This window comes from Coffea arabica, chromosome 8c (assembly GCF_036785885.1).
Source record: "Coffea arabica cultivar ET-39 chromosome 8c, Coffea Arabica ET-39 HiFi, whole genome shotgun sequence".
Classification (NCBI taxonomy): domain Eukaryota; kingdom Viridiplantae; phylum Streptophyta; class Magnoliopsida; order Gentianales; family Rubiaceae; genus Coffea; species Coffea arabica.
This window is the reverse complement of record NC_092325.1, coordinates 14,802,834-14,824,362: the sequence shown is the minus strand read 5'-3', so window position 1 is coordinate 14,824,362 and position 21,529 is coordinate 14,802,834. Positions and strand designations below refer to the sequence as shown.

Genomic DNA, 21,529 nt, shown 5'->3' with positions numbered 1-21,529 from the left:
AGTTTTTGTCTAGCACATTAAATCAATGCTTCATTGTTTAGTTTTCTCTCATTTCTGCTGGCTGCCTCGTATTGTTGTTGTTGCATTGCTGAAAATTGGGAAATGGCATGAACTAGATGAAGGAAAAGGAAATGATGTCTGTGAATGCATATTAATTGTTTGAAAAAATGCCAAAAAAGATTTTTAGGGACTGTTTTGCCTTAATGTAGTCTTTTGTTATTGTTTTCTGGTTAGTTAAAATCATAGTTGTATTATAGAGGTTATAAGGAGTATTGTAATATATTTTTTATGATTTTTGGTGAAAGATTTGGGTGTTTTAAAAAATAAAAACTGGACTGTATTTTGACTTTTGGCCACTTTCAGATCATCTTTTGTAAAAACTAACTCCGAAAATGGAACCTACGCGAAAAATCGAGTGAGGGGGTGTATTTTGAGGATTTTTGGTAACCGGAGAGGTCGCCGGCGGTAGCGGTCGGCGGCGGCGGCGCCACCGGCGACCACCATGGCCGCCCGCTGAAGCTTCAGCTCGCCTGGGAAGAAGAAGAGACGGAACGAACGGGGAAGAAAGAAAAGAAAGAAGAAGAAGAAAAAAAAAAAAAAGAAAAGAAAAGAAAGAAAACGGTTTGGGCTAATGTTTTTTCTTCGGTTGGGTCAGGAGTTAGTTTTGGTTGGGTTTTGGAAATGGGCTTTGGTTTATTTTTTCTTTTGGGTTTCGGATGGGCTAGGAGGCTGGAGCCCATGCATTTCTGGGTCGGGTTTGAGTGATAAAATGACGGGCTGGCCTGCTCGTTTCTATGGATTTTCGGTTGGGCTTAGGTAGTTTTCGGCCCAAAGAAATAAATAATGGCCCAATGGCCTTTTTCTCCCCAATCAGAAATCAAATTTTGCACTTTAGCCCCTGATCTCTGGAGTAGTTCACTTCAGCCCAGAATATTTTAAATTCCTTTCACTTAGGTACTTAATTTAATTGCACTTTGGTCCTTGAATTTTATCTTTCATTTAATTTTGACCCTTAAACTTTGGAAAAATATAACTTCTGTCCCTAAAAGTTTTCAATCTTTGCAATTCAGTCCCTGATGAATTTTGACTCTCTTTATTATGATTGTTTCTTTTCTTTAATAACTAATTATGTTATTTTTGAACATATTCAACTTGCAATTTTTAGATGTTCTTAAATTTCTTTGCGTTTGACATGTTAATGTGAATTTAGTATTTTAACATTATTATTATTTTCAATTAAAGTGGTGCCATGATTCTTTTGTTCATTGTGAGTATAAATAGGACAATTTGACTCCATTTAGTCACCACTTCAAACGGGAGGTACCCCTATTTTATTATTTCAATGTCAATTACGTGCTCTTATGTGCTCCTATTTGTTCCTATGTGTTTATATATTTTTATATGCTTTATTTACTTGATTTAAATATTCATTCAAATTTTCTTATATATGTTTTAGTTAATTTTTATAATGATTCAAGAGGCATTTAAATACCTCAAAAATGTAATAGATAGGATAATTAGATTTGTTTTATTATATTTTTCCCTTCTAGATTGTAGTTAGGCGCCCCCGATGTAATAGATAGGTTGCGTGTTTATGTGGCTTATGTGTTATGTGTTTTGTCCGCTTTTCTTAGGATTTTGGCATCTAGATATTATGTTTACGTGTTATGTGCTACGTGCTCTTATGTGTTTATTTGTTTTAATTTATGTTTTATTTGTTTCGCTATGAATTGTTAATGCATGACGTCACCACACTAGTCCAACGCTAGTTGTGGTTTCTCCCTCCGCTTACTTGCTAGTCCAACGCTAGCAAGGATTTTTAGAAATGGGCTAGTCCAACGCTAGACCCTTTAGGTCATCTTGCGCTAGATTCATCATTGTATGCTATTCACCACATTTTCATGCATATTTTCATTTTTAGGATCTTTTCTCATTTGCATGATATTCCCTATTTTATTATCCCCTACCCGCTATAGGTGCTAATCATGTCATTTAGAATTGCATCCCATTTAAGCTAGTTCATTTGCTTGTTCATGTTAGGATAATTATTTTTCAAACATGGGAAATGGGTGATTATAACTTTCTAGTTTAAATACCCTATTAATCCATGTATAAGAAAATTATGTCACGAATTTTTTTGCCTCCCGTACCCTTTATGTTGCATTCCCTTTTTCTTTGATCACTTATATATATGTATATAATTTAATTTCTTTTCTTTTATTTTCTTTTCTTTTTCATCATTTGCATCCTTGTGACACCTTCGAGGATTTATTTTGACCTTCGCAATTAATGCGATTGGTTCAATTAAACCCTTGAATGAACATGTTGTCCCTTGCGATATTTTTTAGATTTGCATTCATATAGAAAACATCCAAATGTGATAAATTAAGGGTTAGATTAGGAAAATTTTGACTAAACCTCGCAACTAGCTTAGACTAGGTTGAAAGGGTGCCTTAGATTTGAGTTAATCGAATCTTTGCCTTCCCTTTCTTCAACCGTGACTCCCGAATCCATTTTCTCTTGTTTTCAAAGACCTGGAGTTGTCAAAAAGGGTTTTATTTTGTTTTACTTTATTTTTTGGGTGACTTGGTACACCAAAACTCCATACCAAGTGGCGACTCCTGTTTTTTCTTAAAAACCCTTTTAGACTAAATTTTGGACCCAAATTGTCGCATTCTTTTTAAGTCCCATTCTAGGTCCCTTTTAACTTGTTTAAAAATAAAATCATATCTTTTATAAACCTCACACTTTATTTTTCTTTTCCATCGCGAAAAATGGGGCGCGACAACTTGGCGACTCCACTGGGGACGTTAGAGAGTCCAAGCACTTGGTTTAGTCGTCTTTTCTCTCTTTAACCCTTATATTTATCATATTTGGATGTTTTAGGTTGCATTTTTCTTTTTTAGGATGTTTTGCATTTCACACTCGTAATTGTTCCTCGTCTTACGTGTATGTGATGAATGATTTATTTATTTACTTTTGTTTCGCGCTTTGCATTTGGGGGGTGGGGAATATTACCCTAGAGCCTCGCATTGGTTCTCGATCCTTCCCCTCCAAACCAAGCACTAGCATACGTGCATACGTTTTATCTTTTGTCCCTCATTTATTTTTCTTTTAGTGGCTTGTCACGCCACTCTTCCCTGTTAGGATTAGGCGACCCACTTGGACGTGTGATCGCGACACGACGTGTGCGTAGCATGATCCGAGGGGTCACTCAATCTTCCATTTTAAGCTTTGGGTTGATGACCTTTAGCTTTTAGTCGAAGATTGAGGATTTTTGATAGATTCACTTGGACATGTGGCCGTGGCACGACGTGCGCGTAGCAATGTCTGGGGAATCGCTCGAGCCACCGACAAAGAACCTCGGGGTTGATGACCTTTGGTTTCCAAGTCTGAAGGCTCGGGGACCTAAAACCTATCGAGTCTAGATGCATTAGTGAGCCGATACCTCATGCATCCATGATAGTTTACCTAAGGTAGAATCTGTCTTACCCTATTAGTGACACTATTCACGAGGGGAGGGATCCAACCCCTCTTTTCCTTTTATTGCTTTCTCTCTTTGTATTGTTTTGCTACAATGTGTTGTGTATTTGTCTGATTGAACTAACTTTTCTTGGTTTTTGTCTCCATTGCATTCATAAGCCCTAGAAAATAAGAGTCCTGGCATGGTACTCTCTAAGAGCCTACCCTATGTGATATGACACGTTTAAATTCAATGTTTCGCATTTACAGCATGAATACATTTCATTTTAGGCTCACCCCGGCATACAAAAGGGGATTCTTTTAGGTCATGTTTCATTTGTATAATGCATATTTAGTCGCTTTGATAAATTGGCATCATGCATTAACCCTAGAGGGAATGCCGTTTAGGGAATCCCATTTTAGGAATATAATAACCTTGTTGTCCCTGGGTAACTAACCCTCTGTGGGATATTCATGTTTAAATCCTTGTAAAACTGGAGAAGTGAGGCCTGTAGGTAAGGTATTTAATCTACATTACATGCTTTAGATGGACAGGCCTCAACAAATCAGTCAGCTGTTAACAGTTCCAATGGAGGTTCGAAGATGGCCAGGGCTTCTTTCATTTAGTGAGATCAATCAGGTCGCCTCCTACCTTGGACCAATTGGGGATTTCAAAGACATTGAGTCAGATGGATATTTGGTAGAAGCTTTAATTCAATTGTGGGATCCCGATGGTTCAACATTTCGGATAGGAAGCAAGGAGTTGACTCCGACCATTGAAGAGGTAGCCGGTCTTCTGAATTTGTCAGTAAAGGGTACAGCAGTGATATTTCCGATTGCTTCTGGCAAGGTTGAATTCTGTCATTTTACTGGACTAAAAGAGTCTGTAGTGCGAGGATCAGATCAGAGCATAGATGTAAAATTTTTGTTTGACAGATTCGCAATGAAAGACGGGTTTGATAAGTATTCGAAGGATTTTTCATTTACATCTAAGGTAACATGGGAATGTAAGAGGCCGCTGGTGTATGGACTTGTGATGGCGGGGATTTATTTGTTTCCTAGAAAAGATAAGAAAATTGGTTTCAAAATCACTAAACTCCTGTCTGACTTGTTTTTTGGAATTAAGGATCGACAAGCCTCTATAGTACCGATTGTGTTAGCTGACATTTTTGTTGCGTGCACCAACTGCCAAAGGGGGTCAAAGTTCTTTTATGGATCAAATCGAATTTTGCATATATGGGCCATGGAACATTTTCGAAGACAGTTGCCTGCTCTTGATGGTCTACCATTGATTGGGTATAATTGGATCTCTACCCATCATAAGAGAGTTGACCAAAGTAATTTGCCAAGAAGTGCATCGGAATGGCTGGACTTTTTGAGGGTATTGTCAGATCAAAAGATTAGATGGGTACTAGACTGGACCGACTGTTTTAACCCTGTTCTGCGCGCCAAGTCATCAGATTTGATACCGTTATTGGGAACTCAAGGCATCATGGCATACACTCCGAAAAGGTTTCTCAGACAGTTAGGACGCATTCAAGGAGTACCACTCACACCTGACTTGACCGATTTCACCATCAGTTTTGGCAAGGGGATCTGTCCAGACAAAATTCCGATGAAAGTATCAATTGTCGAAGCTTGGGAAACACTGTCCGATGATGAGGATATCGCTTATGTTCCGCAACTTAAACAAATGGCTTTGGTTACCCCTCAATACGAGGAGTGGCTCAGAGAATCTGGTGCTGGGCGACCATTGATGGAACAGTCCGAGGAAGTCAAGAAACTAATGGCAATCATTGAGGCGAAAGACACAGAAAATGCACAATTAAGACAATCTGTGAAAGTGAATAAGGGTCTAGCAGAGAAGAATAAAAGACTGTGTGAAGAAATGCAAGAAAGACACCAGGAATTGAAGAGAAAGTGTGGCAGGTTGTATGATCAAACTGAACGCATGCAGAATCCTTATTCCAGAGAGCCAAAAGATGCTGTGATAGATAGATTGAAAAAGTTTAATGATCTTGTACGAAATCAACTTCGAGAAATGATGTAGATGATGTATGATATTTTGAAATCCATCAATGAAATGATCCTTATCTGTTGCAAAGTTATTTTTCGAAACACAGGTTTGATAAACAGGTCTCACTTCGAAGGTGTTGCATCATGTTAGGCCTACCCTTGGCAGAAAAGGGCTCCCCCATAGGACATGCATCCGAATTATTTAGATATCTACTAACTCATGTTTCTTTTCTTTTCTTTCTTTTTTCTTTTTCTTGAATAAATCACAGCAATTTGACAGAAAGTCCAACCCTAAATGAGTTTCTTTTCCCCCCTATCAGGTATTTTTCACAATTGCTATCCAAAGAAGCCCCATCATCACCAGATCCCGAAGTAGAGCCTTGAGACAGTCTGTAAACATGAGTTCAGCGCCTGAAGCTTCGGAAAGATCTGCTATGGTTACATCACCGGACTTCACAGCATTGGGAGCTCAGTTAAATGAGGTACTTGGCAAGTTCAATGAGTTAAGTGCTGAAATGGCCGCACAAAGGCGTGTAATTGATCAGCTGGTCGCTAGCAACAATGGTGGTGGGGTCCCAAACGACCAAGAACCTATCGATAATCACCCACCTGCACAAGACTATCAACCACCCCATACATCCAATACCCAAACACCTTTCTTTCCTCCTTGCGCTAACCCACTTGAAAATACCTTCACCCGACTAAATTCAGACTTTTCCTATATGCATCCGAATTATGTATTGGTGAACCCAACCAGTAGTCAAATCCCTCAAACCCATCCACAAACCAATCTGAACATTCCCCCCAACCCTCAGGGACCCCACCACCATACTGCAGAGCCTTTTGTACTGGATACTGGATCTCAAGGGAAGGCGGCGATGGAAGAACAACCTACACCCATTGATAAAGATTTGTTAAGAAGGTTGGACCGATTCGATGATTTTATGAGAAAGAATCAAGGGTTGAGCAGGCATGGTGGTTTGGACTACGATGAATTATGTCTTTTCCCAGATATTCAGCTACCGTTGGGATTCAAAACCCCTAAATTTAGCAAGTATGATGGAACTGGAAATCCTAAGACGCACCTCAAAATGTTTGCCAACAAGTTAGGTAAACCTGTGGATGATGAGAGTTTGCCTATGCGTCTATTTCCGGAAAGTTTGGAGGGAGATGCTCTAGATTGGTATTCAAATTTGAAGTCTGAAGAGGTCAAAACCTGGTTGGATCTATCAACTGCTTTTGTGAAGCAGTATGAATTTAACTGTGAGTTGGCACCAACACGAACCACACTGGAGGGTACGAAAAGAAAGCCGTCGGAAGATCACAAGACCTACGCAAAACGGTGGAGAAAGTTAGCTGCCAAAGTGGAGCCTCCTATGACTGAGGAGGAGATTGTTCGTACTTTCATCAAGGCTCACGATCCACCCTATTTTGAAGAGATCTTTCGCATGACTGGAAGTCCATTTGCTGCTATCATTAACAAATTGGAGGAGTATGATGAATTTGTCAAAGCAGGAAAGATTGTTAATGTGTCTGCATTAAAGTTGCAATTAGATGCTCTACAAAATCAAAGCAACAATGGGAAAAAACCCCCATTCAAGAAGAAAGAAGGAGAAACTGCTTTTATATGGGATCAGGGCCCGTCTTTCAGACCCAGAAACCATCCCACCTATTCTTTTCCTTACCCGTATTACACCAATCCTCAACCAGTCTACCACACCACTACCCAATTCCATCATTCTCGACCAAATCATTTGAATACCTCGCCCTTACCTCCAACTCCACAACCTGTTTTTCAAAATCACTCTCGTCCCATTTACCATTCCAGACCAACCCTGCAAAACAATAACCCTTCTCAAAATCCTTTGCAAACCAGTGGAATTCAAACTCAGAGGCAATTTCGAACCTTCACCAACTTGGGCCGACCTATTGATCAGTTGTATGAGCAATTAAAAGCAGCTGGAAAAATTGGCACTGTTCCTCCCAAAATCTATCCTAGAGGTCCTCCTGCCGGTTATGATCCGCATGTAATCTGTGCTTATCATTCTGGAAGTCCAGGTCATACCACTGGCAATTGTTGGGCTTTAAAACATAAAATTCAGGACATGATTGACTCTGGAGACATCCTTCTCAGAAGAAAGGGAGAGCAGGGACCGAATGTTAGTAAGAATCCTCTTCCTGAGCATGGGAGCACTGTGGGGGTTATCATCGCTGATGAAGATTTTGTCGACCCCAGTCAGTACATTGTAGATGAAACTGAAGTATTTGGCGTGATGGAGACTGACCATGCGGAGATGAGGAAACTACTGTCTGTTAAAGAGTCCATAACTAAGGATAGTACTGAGGAAAAATTAAAATCTTTTGTGTTTGAGAAAGAGGAGCCGTTTATGGTAGAAGGAGGGCCCTCCGAGGTTGACAATTCTGAGGTTCCTTTTATTTTGGATCTTCCTTCTTTTGAATGGGATATATCAGAGCCTGCCATTCTCGAATTTCCAGAGCAAATGCCTGTCAATAACTTGCAAGAGGTACCATGGAACTACGAGGAGCCCAGTCTGTTAATTGGGGGTAAAGATTGTTTGAAGGAAGATATATCTACTATTACTAGATCTGGGAAAATTGTGGGAAACTCCGATATTGATGTTCAATCCAGGGCCAAAGTTAAATCTCCGACACCCAAGCCTCGTGTGTCTGAAAATGAAGCTGTAGATTTTCTGAAAATGCTGAAAAGAAGCGAGTACAAAATAGTGGAGCAGTTGGATAGGATGCCTGCTCAGATTTCTTTTCTGAATCTTCTCTTGACTTCCGAGCTGCACAGAGAAGCATTGCTCAAAATTCTGAACGAAGCTCAAGTCCCTAAAGATATTCCGGTGGATAAATTTTCTAACATTGTGGGGAATGTACTTGCTGCTAATTATATTACCTTCTCCGATGATGATCTGACTGCAGAAGGGATCGGGCATAACAGAGCTTTGTATATATCGGTCCGTTGCAATGGAAAGCTGTTGCCGAGGGTTTTAGTGGATAATGGGTCAGCGTTGAATATCTGTCCATGGAACACTCTCACCAAGCTTGGATTTTTTGATATTAAACTCCGTCCATCTGCAACTGTGGTTCGAGGATTTGATGGTTCAAGGAGGGAATCTATGGGTGAAGCAGATCTCGTATTGGAGATAGGCCCTGCTCAATTCCAAGTTACTTGCCAAGTCATGGATTTCTCCAGTGTTTACAACATTTTACTTGGAAGACCTTGGATACATGCTTCCAATTCAGTGCCATCTTCTCTGCATCAAATGTTGAGATTTATTGTGAATGATCAGCTCATTACTGTATTTGCTGAGGATGACTGTACCATGATCATTGATGCAAAATTCAAAGGTGAAGACAGAAAAGGGACTCCAATTTCATCTCATCATGTTGCTGACATAGTCTCTGTAGGATGGGCATCTAGGGATAAGTCGTTCACTCAATCAAATTTGCCAGAGGCCAGTATTATGATGGCTAGGGAGATGATCCGAGGCGGATACGAAATAGGAAAAGGTCTTGGGAGGGAATTGCAAGGAATTTTGGAGCCAATAGAGATCCCGACGCAGAAGGATACATTTGGACTGGGATTTCATCCAACTGCTAAGGATAGAAAGGAAATGCAAGCTCGGAAACAAGCCGAAAAGAAGGGCAAGCAAACTGCCTTATATATCCCTCCGCTATATCACATTTTTCCTCGTCCATCGGAGGTGATTATGCCTGAAACGAAGAATCCTGTGGAGGAGATTGAAGTGGACCTGTCTCAGCTATTTGTCGGGGCTACTTGTGAGGAGGAGCCATCAGAGAATGCAGAATTTTTGCCAATTACCGAAGGAGCTATTCAGAACTGGACTGCTGATTATCTTCCCTCTCGAAGGGAATTTCGGTAAATTTAAGGGGATTGTCTTTTGTCTAGATCACATCCAGATAGGACAGTAGTCTGGATCTTTTGTTAAAAGAAATTGCTTTCATCTTTTAAACCTTTATTCTTGTTTCAGTTAATATAACTTGCTTTGTTCAAGAAAATTGCTGAAATGAAAATAAAGGTTTGAGTTAAATATGTCTTCAAATAGCAATCATGTCTGTATATCTATCTTTTTGTGAAGTCTCGATACATTTTGAACTTAATGAAATGAAAGGCTTCTCCAGTATTTGCTATTTGTTTATTACTTATGTTCTATTCTATTTTCAGATGGCCACAAATAAAATCCTTTGACCCTTTGGATGTCACCATTTTGGAATTCGATGGCTGCAATCTCGATATCTCTCATGAGCTTGAAATCATGCAATCTGAAATTCAAAGCGAGAGCGATACCGAGGAAGAATTTGAGTCTATTTCAAGGGATTTAAAACAGTATGAAGAGAAACCCAAACCCAACTTAGAAGAAACAGAAATCATCAATATTGGCACTAAGACGGAGGTTAAAGAAGTTAAAGTCAGCATTCATTTGAATAGGAAACAAAAGGAGGAAATGATTGAATTCTTAATGTTTTTTCAAGATGTGTTCGCATGGTCATACGATGATATGCCAGGGATCTCTACAGACATAGTGGTTCACAGGTTGCCAACCGATCCAAATTTTTTACCTGTAAAGCAGAAGCCACGTAAATTCAAACCAGAAATGAGTCTCCAAATAAAGGAACAAATTGTGAAGCAGCTCAATGCTAAGATAATCATGGTGTCTCATTATCCCATCTGGTTGTCGAATCCTGTGCCAGTGCCTAAGAAATCTGGGGAGGTGCGAGTATGTGTTGATTACAGAGATCTGAATAAGGCCAGTCCGAAAGACGATTTTCCTTTGCCAAACATTCATATTCTTTTGGACAATACTGCTGGACACGAAATTGAATCTTTTGGTGATTGTTTTGCTGGGTATCATCAAATTTTAATGGCAGAAGAAGACAGAGAGAAAACCTCTTTTATCACCCCATGGGGAACTTTTTGTTATAGAGTGATGCCTTTCGGGTTGAAGAATGCTGGAGCCACTTATCAAAGGACCATGACTACCTTGTTCCATGACATGATTCACAAAGAGATGGAAGTCTATGTGGATGATATCATAATTAAATCCAAGAAGGTTGAGGACCATCTGGTTGATTTAAAGAAACTGTTTGAAAGGTTGAGGAAGTATAATTTGAAGTTGAACCCTGCAAAATGTGCTTTTGGAGCTCTGGCTGGTAAGTTATTGGGTTTTATTGTCAGCAAAAAGGGTATAGAGATAGATCCTGCGAAAATAAAAGCAATTCGAGATATGCCCATTCCGAAAAGTCAAAAAGATGTGAAAAGTTTTCTTGGAAAGATCAATTTCATTGGCCGATTCATTGCACAGTTAACCTCTACCTGTGAGCCTTTATTCAAATTGTTGAAAAAGAATGCGCCAATGGATTGGAATGAAGATTGTCAGCAGGCTTTTGATAAGATCAAGAATTATTTGTTAAATCCTCCGGTCTTAGTGCCACCTCAGCCAGGGAGACCTCTGATTATGTATTTGTCTGTTCTTGATGAGGCTGTTGGATGCGTTCTGGGACAGCACGACGAGTCTGGGAGAAAGGAACAAGCCATCTACTATCTGAGTAAGAAATTTACAGCATATGAGGCCAACTATTCTTTTCTTGAGAGAAGTTGTTGTGCTTTAGCATGGGCAGCTCAGAAGTTGAGACATTATTTGCTCGGTTATACCACTTACCTGATTTCCCGTTCCGATCCTCTGAAATACCTGTTGGAAAAGTCGATGCCCACGGGACGTATGGCTAAGTGGCAAATGATCCTTTCCGAATTCGATATTGTCTTCACAACACAAAAGGCAGTCAAGGGTCAAGTTATAGCAGATCATTTGGCAGAAAATCCAAGAGATGATGATTACCAACCATTGCATACCTACTTTCCTGATGAAGAAATTCTATTCGTTGGAGCAGTTGAGAACATGAGTGAGCAGCATCCTGGATGGAGGTTATTTTTCGATGGTGCATCAAACTCTTTTGGAGCTGGAATTGGAGCAGTTTTAGTGTCGCCTGAAGGGAAACATTATCCTGCTACTGCCAAATTACAGTTTCCGTGTACTAACAACATGGCTGAGTATGAAGCTTGTATTTTTGGATTGAAAATGGCATTGGACATGGAGATCAAAGAACTGATAGCATTCAGTGATTCTGATTTACTTGTGCACCAGACGCTTAAACAGTGGGTAACTCGGGATTCAAAAATTATGTTGTATCATTGTAACTTGCTTAGTTTGGCTAGCAAATTCAGGAATTTGGAACTCAGACATATTCCCCGCACTCGTAATGCCTTTGCTGATGCTTTAGCTACTCTGTCTTCGATGATCCAACATCCAGATGAGCTGGTGATTGAACCTATACATATCCAACTTCAGAATAGGCCAGCGCATTGTCTGGTTACAGAAAGGGTCACTGATAGTCGCTCCTGGTACAAGGATATTAAGGAATTCATGAAAACGGGATCTTACCCTCCTGATACTGATTCTGTTGCAAAAAGTTTCTTACGCAGGATGTCAGCAAGATTTTTCTTGAATGGAGAAGTGCTGTATAAGAAAACATCTGATTTGGGCCTTTTGAGATGCATCAATGAAGAGGAAGCCGATTATATGATGAAAGAAGTGCATAGTGGGGTTTGTGGGCCACACATGAATGGGCATCTACTGGCTAAGAAGATCATGAGAACAGGATATTTTTGGCTTACCATGGAGCATGACTGTGTAGATTTTGTTAGAAAGTGTGTTAAGTGTCAAATGCATGGTGATGTTATACGTGCTCCTCCTACAGAATTGCATAGTATGACTGCTCCATGGCCATGTTCGATCTGGGGAATGGATGTGATCGGAATTATTGATCCTCCTGCTTCAAATGGGCATCGATTCATTTTAGTGGCGATTGAATATTTCACCAAGTGGGTTGAGGCCGCGTCCTATAAGCATGTGACTAAGAAGGTGGTGTCGGATTTCTTAAGAAATAATATCATCTGTCGTTTTGGGGTACCAGAGACGTTGATCACTGATAATGCTAAAAACCTCAACAACGATATGGTGGATGGATTATGTGAACAGTTCAAGATCAGACATCGAAATTCTGCCATTTATAGGCCTCAAATGAATGGAGCCGTCGAAGCCGCAAATAAGAACTTGAAAAAGATCATTCGTAAGATGACTGAAGCACACCGGGATTGGCATGAGAAGCTGCCTTACGCATTGATGGCCTACAGAACTACCATCAGAACTTCTACTGGTGCAACTCCTTACTCTCTTATGTATGGAATGGAAGCAGTCCTGCCTGCAGAAGTTGAAATTCCTTCCTTGCGCATTCTGATGGAAGCTCAGATAGAAGAAGCTGAATGGGTCAGAGAACGTCAGGAGCAGTTGTCTCTGATTGATGAAAAGAGGTTGAATGCCGTGTGTCATGGACAATGTTATCAGCAACGAATGGCTCGGGCTTACAACAAAAAAGTCAAGCCCCGCTTATTTGAAGTTGGAGATAAGGTTTTGAAACGGATTCTTCCAATGCAAGATGAGGCTAAAGGGAAGTTTGCTCCCAATTGGCAAGGACCATTCATTATTAAAAAAGTGCTATCCGGAGGAGCGCTTATTCTTATGGAAATGGACGGTCAAGTTTTTCCCCAACCAATCAATGCAGACATGTGCAAAAAGTTTTTCATTTGAAAAAAAAAAAAAAAAAACACTGCAAGAGACGGATTTCAGGCATACTTCCTCTCATTTTTCCATTTCGATATTCTACCCCTAATTTTTCTTCTTTCCTTTTGACTTTTCATAACCATTTTCCTTTTCGCTTGGTTGTCCCTTAAGATCACTAACCCCATACTGGGGCAATTCGTTTCTTAAAAAAAGAGAAAAAAAGAAAATAAAAAAAAGAAAAAAAAAGAAGAAAATAAAAAAAAAGAGAGAGAAAATAGAGATTCTGTCAGAATTAAACTGGGGCAAATTTTATCTCTTTCTCACCCTAGATCGGGGTAAGTTTTGAAAGAATGCTATCTCAAATGATTGCAAACCCATCATATGATCCGCTGTCAAGCCTTTCAAGCCTTAACCTTTCCTTTGCTACTCTATCCGATCCTAATCACAAGAACCAAAATTGCCGAATTTCGTCTTTTGCAGTACTTTGAAGAAAAAAAAAAAATTTCAACTAGCAAATGATGTAAATACAAACTTTTCTGAAACATGTCAGAGAAGATTGTCTCACTGATGCTACTCATTATCAGAGTATGACTGCAATGATACAGTTGGGATTAAACTTGTCTTGTCTATGTCTCTGGGTGAAAACCTGAAAGGGCACCTTCTAAAATTCTAAAAAAAAAAAAAAAAAAAAAGAGAAAAAAAAAAGAAACAAAAACAAAAACATCAAGAAAAGGAAAAAAATTTGAAAAATGAAAAGGGTGGGAGTAACCTTAGTGAAAACCCGAAAGGGCGCTGAGGTAGGGTTTTGGAGTACAAGAGAATCAGCGGCAGAGAAGAAGATGTTGAGGTCTGAAAGCTGGTGACTATGTTGATTTGGGTCTCGTTTATACTGTTGTTCTTTTGCCGACAATGAATTCCAAAATGGATGACTACGAAAGGGTCAGATGGAACATTTTTCCTCATCAAAGACCATCCTCTAAATACGAATCCAAATTTTGATCCTTGGGTCTGTATTCAAAAATTCAACAATTTTGTTTTACTATTCTATTTGCAATTTATTTATTCTGTATCATTACTTATTTTACATTAGCATTATTGCATAATACTTTTTTTTATTTTTAATTAATTGTTTAATGTTTCTCATTCTTTGGGTCTTATTCAAAAGACAATCCCTTATAATTTATCCCACGGAAGTCATGAAATCGAAAGTCCTGTGATAATAAAGTACTGTCAGTTGACATTCAACAGTTGCAAGGATTTTGAAGGGGATTACCGACCGAACCTAAGGGAGCGATTTGGCGATACTGAAACTCATGTTTACATGGTTCTCAAGGCGAAGGGATCACATGGTGGCGGCAGTATTTTCATTACCACTGTTTCGTTTCTTCCTTTTTTGCAGGAAATTATGTGACACAATACTGGCTTAATTAAACATGATTCACACTGAGGCAAACGGTAAAAGGACTGAGCTCCAAGTGTTGCTATACATTTCCGAAAAAAAAAAAAATCATCATTATTCCCTTCCTTTTAAAGTTTGAAAAATCAAAAGAGTTGCAAGTCCGCCAAGTAAGTTTTCTTGGTTTATTACTACTTGAGCAACATGCATTTTAATCTTTCAGTTTGATGGTATTGAACTTGCATTTTCATTTCTTTCAGTGTTTAATTGGGCTCGGGTCAATCCCACCAACCTGTTTAAAAAAAAAAAAAAAATTCAAATCAGAAGATCATATTTAAATTTCTGTTGGTGAGTCTCAGCGTCCACCACGCACCCTTCTATCTCCCCTTCTTGACAATTTAATTTCTTGTTGGAGCGTAATCGCGTCCCTCCGCGCATCTTTTTCTAAAAGACAAATTTAATTTGCTGTTGGTGAGTCTCAGCGTCCACCGCGCGCCCTTCTATCCCTTTCTTGACAATTTAATTTCCTGTTGGAGCGTAATCGCGTCCCTCCGCGCATCTTTTTCTAAAAGACAAATTTAATTTGCTGTTGGTGAGTCTCAGCGTCCAGCGTCCACCGCGCGTCCCTCCGCGCATCCCTTCTAGCGTCCACCGCGCGCCCTCCCCTTCTTGACAATTTAATTTCTTGTTGGAGCGTAATCGCGTCCCTCCGCGCATCTTTTTCTAAAAGACAAATTTAATTTACTGTTGGTGAGTCTCAGCGTCCACCGCGCACCCTTCTACCTCCCCTTCTTGACAACTTAAATTTCTGTTGGTAAGTCTCAGCGTCCACCGCGCACCCTTCTATCCCCCTTCTTGACAATTTAATTTAATTTCCTGTTGGAGCGTAATCGCGTCCCTCCGCGCATCTTTTTCAAAAATACAAATTTAATTTTCCTGTTGGTGAGTCTCAGCGTCCACCGCGCACCCTTCTATCCCCCTTCTTGGAGCGTAACCGCGTCCCTCCGCGTATCTTTTTCTAGTTATGATAAGTTACCTTTCTTGACTGTTTTAGTTAATAATTGTGCTTTCTCATTCATTTTGTGTTTCATGTTTAGAAGTTCTAAGAAGCTCAAACTTTTTCAACTTTGCAAAGATCGCAGTTGGTCAATGCACTTGTTTCATTGTGGTTCACTTGCATTCGAACTACGTTTGACCTGATTCCCATGGTGGGATACGTAGGCAACTCTACATGAGTTCGGTCACATGTTTTGCAATTTCATTACATCTTTTGTTCACTAATTTCAGCCAAGTGTTGCTTTTCTTTATTTTAGCTCAGGTGCGGTTAGAAGAGACAGGTAAGCAATTTGGTGTCTACGTCTTTGTCTTGAGTTTCTTTGAAACTCTAGACAAAGAGGGGCAAGCTGTAGACACCAAATTTTTGTCAAATTTTGTGTTTTTTCGAATATTTTCTATTTGATGAGCAATTTATTTTCTTGCATTTTTAAGTATGTTTTTGTCTCATTTTTGCAGATTAAAAAAAAAAAAGAGAGAGAGAGAGAAGCCATGATTTGAAAAAAAAAAAAAAAAAAAAACAAACACAACTAAACCCATTTGACAAAATCCCTTGGTTCTCTCCTGATTCTCGGGGGACTGACAAAAAAAGGGGGAACGGCGCTTTGGGGCTCAAAATATGTACTCTTTCGGCTCTGCCAACACTCAACATTTTGCAGAGGAGAAAACAGACAAAAAAAGCTACTTTGGCTACAAAAATTTCCTCACTCGGCTCTCTCTGAAAAATCGGACAGGCCAACTCACACAAAAACACTCCACTCTTCCTCCCCCAAAAAGACATCCCTCGGCTCTCTCTAGTTTCAGGAGACCAAAAAGACAAGCCACAAAAAGAAAAAAAAAGCACTCCAATCCCTCTGGACTCACTTGGCAGAGGCAGAAAAAAAGAAACGCACGAGAGAGGAGGAAGGGAAGCTCTCGGAATTTTGCAGCCTGACCCCTCACTCTCCCTCTCTCGGACTTGGGCGGAGGAAACAAACAGAACAGAAAAAAAAAATCTTCCCCAACTCCTCTCGGTTCCATCTCAACCTCACACACACCTACATTGAGGTATTTTTTTTAGTTTTTGTCTAGCACATTAAATCAATGCTTCATTGTTTAGTTTTCTCTCATTTCTGCTGGCTGCCTCGTATTGTTGTTGTTGCATTGCTGAAAATTGGGAAATGGCATGAACTAGATGAAGGAAAAGGAAATGATGTCTGTGAATGCATATTAATTGTTTGAAAAAATGCCAAAAAAGATTTTTAGGGACTGTTTTGCCTTAATGTAGTCTTTTGTTATTGTTTTCTGGTTAGTTAAAATCATAGTTGTATTATAGAGGTTATAAGGAGTATTGTAATATATTTTTTATGATTTTTGGTGAAAGATTTGGGTGTTTTAAAAAATAAAAACTGGACTGTATTTTGACTTTTTGGCCACTTTCAGATCATCTTTTGTAAAAACTAACTCCGGAAATGGAACCTACGCGAAAAATCGAGTGAGGGGGTGTATTTTGAGGATTTTTGGTAACCGGAGAGGTCACCGGCGGTAGCGGTCGGCGGCGGCGGCGCCACCGGCGACCACCATGGCCGCCAGCTGAAGCTTCAGCTCGCCTGGGAAGAAGAAGAGACGGAACGAACGGGGAAGAAAGAAAAGAAAGAAGAAGAAGAAAAAAAAAAAAGAAAGAAAAGAAAAGAAAGAAAACGGTTTGGGCTAATGTTTTTTCTTCGGTTGGGCCAGGAGTTAGTTTTGGTTGGGTTTTGGAAATGGGCTTTGGTTTATTTTTTCTTTTGGGTTTCGGATGGGCTAGGAGGCTGGAGCCCATGCATTTCTGGGTCGGGTTTGAGTGATAAAATGACGGGCTGGCCTGCTCGTTTCTATGGATTTTCGGTTGGGCTTAGGTAGTTTTCGGCCCAAAGAAATAAATAATGGCCCAATGGCCTTTTTCTCCCCAATCAGAAATCAAATTTTGCACTTTAGCCCCTGATCTCTGGAGTAGTTCACTTCGGCCCAGAATATTTTAAATTCCTTTCACTTAGGTACTTAATTTAATTGCACTTTGGTCCTTGAATTTTATCTTTCATTTAATTTTGACCCTTAAACTTTGGAAAAATATAACTTCTGTCCCTAAAAGTTTTCAATCTTTGCAATTCAGTCCCTGATGAATTTTGACTCTCTTTATTATGATTGTTTCTTTTCTTTAATAACTAATTATGTTATTTTTGAACATATTCAACTTGCAATTTTTAGATGTTCTTAAATTTCTTTGCGTTTGACATGTTAATGTGAATTTAGTATTTTAACATTATTATTATTTTCAATTAAAGTGGTGCCATGATTCTTTTGTTCATTGTGAGTATAAATAGGACAATTTGACTCCATTTAGTCACCACTTCAAATGGGAGGTACCCCTATTTTATTATTTCAATGTCAATTACGTGCTCTTATGTGCTCCTATTTGTTCCTATGTGTTTATATATTTTTATATGCTTTATTTACTTGATTTAAATATTCATTCAAATTTTCTTATATATGTTTTAGTTAATTTTTATAATGATTCAAGAGGCATTTAAATACCTCAAAAATGTAATAGATAGGATAATTAGATTTGTTTTATTATATTTTTCCCTTCTAGATTGTAGTTAGGCGCCCCCGATGTAATAGATAGGTTGCGTGTTTATGTGGCTTATGTGTTATGTGTTTTGTCCGCTTTTCTTAGGATTTTAGCATCTAGATATTATGTTTACGTGTTATGTGCTACGTGCTCTTATGTGTTTATTTGTTTTAATTTATGTTTTATTTGTTTCGCTATGAATTGTTAATGCATGACGTCACCACACTAGTCCAACGCTAGTTGTGGTTTCTCCCTCCGCTTACTTGCTAGTCCAACGCTAGCAAGGATTTTTAGAAATGGGCTAGTCCAACGCTAGACCCTTTAGGTCATCTTGCGCTAGATTCATCATTGTATGCTATTCACCACATTTTCATGCATATTTTCATTTTTAGGATCTTTTCTCATTTGCATGATATTCCCTATTTTATTATCCCCTACCCGCTATAGGTGCTAATCATGTCATTTAGAATTGCATCCCATTTAAGCTAGTTCATTTGCTTGTTCATGTTAGGATAATTATTTTTCAAACATGGGAAATGGGTGATTATAACTTTCTAGTTTAAATACCCTATTAATCCATGTATAAGAAAATTATGTCACGAATTTTTTTGCCTCCCGTACCCTTTATGTTGCATTCCCTTTTTCTTTGATCACTTATATATATGTATATAATTTAATTTCTTTTCTTTTATTTTCTTTTCTTTTTCATCATTTGCATCCTTGTGACACCTTCGAGGATTTATTTTGACCTTCGCAATTAATGCGATTGGTTCAATTAAACCCTTGAATGAACATGTTGTCCCTTGCGATATTTTTTAGATTTGCATTCATATAGAAAACATCCAAATGTGATAAATTAAGGGTTAGATTAGGAAAATTTTGACTAAACCTCGCAACTAGCTTAGACTAGGTTGAAAGGGTGCCTTAGATTTGAGTTAATCGAATCTTTGCCTTCCCTTTCTTCAACCGTGACTCCCGAATCCATTTTCTCTTGTTTTCAAAGACCTGGAGTTGTCAAAAAGGGTTTTATTTTGTTTTACTTTATTTTTTGGGTGACTTGGTACACCAAAACTCCATACCAAGTGGCGACTCCTGTTTTTTCTTAAAAACCCTTTTAGACTAAATTTTGGACCCAAATTGTCGCATTCTTTTTAAGTCCCATTCTAGGTCCCTTTTAACTTGTTTAAAAATAAAATCATATCTTTTATAAACCTCACACTTTATTTTTCTTTTCCATCGCGAAAAATGGGGCGCGACACTAGGGTTTTGCCACATGGCTCCATTAGTAACCTAGACTTTCTTAATCTTTGACTAATGGTTCTCTTAACTTTCCAAATGTACCAATAATTGTTTAACAACTCTAATCTCACACAAAAATCTCTACTACTTAAGAAAAGAACACTTGGTCAATTTCAAGTGGTGCATTAATTTAAACAAACTCAAGAAAATATTTTTCTTCAATTACAATGAAATGGAATGTTATACATGGAAATTACTATAACATATAGAAAATATATTGTAAGGGCATAGAATAAGTAATTTAAATCCTAGGGTAAGGCACTTGGTTCAATGTAAGTGGTGGAAAAAAAAAAACTCAACAAAATTGTTTTAGCTAAAAGTAAGGATATGAAATGTAATGCATGGAAATTGTTTTAATACATGTAGAATGCTATGCAAGGGTATATTATAAGTGGTGAAATAGTTACAACTAACTCAAGAAAAACGTTTTAATTTCTTAGTGTATACGATAACACATAGGGGATACAATGCTAGGGCTTATAATCCGTGGTTTCATTCTTAGAGTAAGGCATGTAGTTTAGAAAAATTGACTTTTAAAGTGAGGGTTCTCACACTATAAGCCACTAATTAACAATTAATTGAAGTAAAGAGGAAGTTCTTGGCAAAATAGCTTGGAAACTCAAGACAAATGGTAGCTTAGTATCTTTCCTCCCACAATCACTCTACCAACTCCTTCAACCTTCCTTAAAAAGCACTTGTATGGTATAGTTTCAATTTTGGTTGGCTACAACTCAAGATTCAAGCTAGCAAGTGAAGTGGAAATTGAAGTTTCTCTCCTTGTTTTTCTCATCAAGAGGGTCGGCCAAGAAGGTGAGAAAATGAAGAAATTTTGGGTCAAAATTTGTTTTAGGAATGTGAAATAATCTTGGTCAAAAGTCTAACATCCAATGAAGGCATGGCACTTGGCTCTTTTAATGTTTAAAGCTTATCTTCTTTCCCCCAATGGTTAATCCATCTAGCTAATCTCCAATCATCTCCTAGCACCTTGTAAAATAATAACACTTAGCACAAAAATCATTTAATCACCAAAATTTTATCGCACTATCGGGTCCCACGTCTATAATGCGATTCAAATTTAACGTACACTAACTTATACTAGGAAAATGATTCAAAACTGTACTTGCTTATAAAAATGCATAGAAACTTTAATATTTTAAAGGAAAGTATAAAAATGTTGGAAAAAATAAAATAATGCCTAGAAAATGTGAAAATTTTCGGGTTCTCACATCCTCGAAGGTCATTCCTCTAGCACTGTAATTACTCATACTTACAAGTCAGTATTAAATCCTCAAATCTCCAATTAGTCGTACCGGCGCGACTTTTGGGAAATTATCGACGTGCGCATGCTAAAAGCTTAATATTAACTCACTCACATCTAATCCCTCAATTAACTTTTCTTAGTTTACTATTGATCATCCTTAATTTTCCAAGATTATTGCACTCTCGGATCGAATATTGCCTCAAAAAATGTGTATTCGCTATTCCTTACTAAACGAGTCACAAAAAATTAATAAATTTACTGACGGGAAGTTTTAAAAATATAAGTAAGACATTGTTCTATGAAAATGGATTTAAAATGGTTGAAATGAATTATTCGGAGAAAACGGATGAATAATTAATTAAACAAGCCAGTAAAATAATATAAAATAAAAGTAAGAAAAATTAAAATTTCTGATCCTCACATCCTTCTCCCCTTAATAGAATTTCGTCTTCGAAATTCATACTTTGATTTAGGAACAATTCTGGGTACTTCTTTCAAATCTCCTCTTCTACTTCCCAAATCACTTTCTCCATTCCATGATCTATCCATCAAACCTTCACTAGGAGAATTTGTTTGCATCTTAATTCCTTCACTTTTCGATCTAAACGCTTTACCGACATTTCTTCCTAAGACAATTCTCATCAGGTTCTACGTCTTCCAATCAAAACTCATACTTATTGATCTTAACAAAAGTTAATGCTCTCTCAAGGTTTACAAAATTATCCTCAAGTGTCGTTCTTGCTTCTCTCGAGACTTAGAATACACCAATATATCATCTATGAACA

General features: G+C 38.3%; 1 protein-coding gene and 1 long non-coding RNA gene across 2 annotated transcripts; both read left to right on the top strand.

The window, feature by feature from the left end:
- Positions 1-5,783: 5,783 nt before the first annotated feature.
- LOC113713967 (uncharacterized) lies at positions 5,784-13,183 on the top strand. The gene is made up of 5 exons (XM_072062668.1): positions 5,784-9,385; positions 9,692-11,463; positions 11,518-12,205; positions 12,293-12,647; positions 12,756-13,183. The coding sequence occupies exons 1-5, from the start codon at positions 5,877-5,879 to the stop codon at positions 13,170-13,172; spliced, it is 6,741 nt and encodes a 2,246-aa protein (XP_071918769.1). The 5' UTR covers positions 5,784-5,876; the 3' UTR covers positions 13,173-13,183.
- Positions 13,184-16,115: 2,932 nt separating this feature from the next.
- On the top strand, positions 16,116-17,703 carry LOC140013185 (uncharacterized). Its single transcript, XR_011820253.1, has 2 exons — positions 16,116-16,641; positions 17,017-17,703. It is a non-coding gene; the product is annotated as an uncharacterized lncRNA (long non-coding RNA).
- Positions 17,704-21,529: the final 3,826 nt, after the last annotated feature.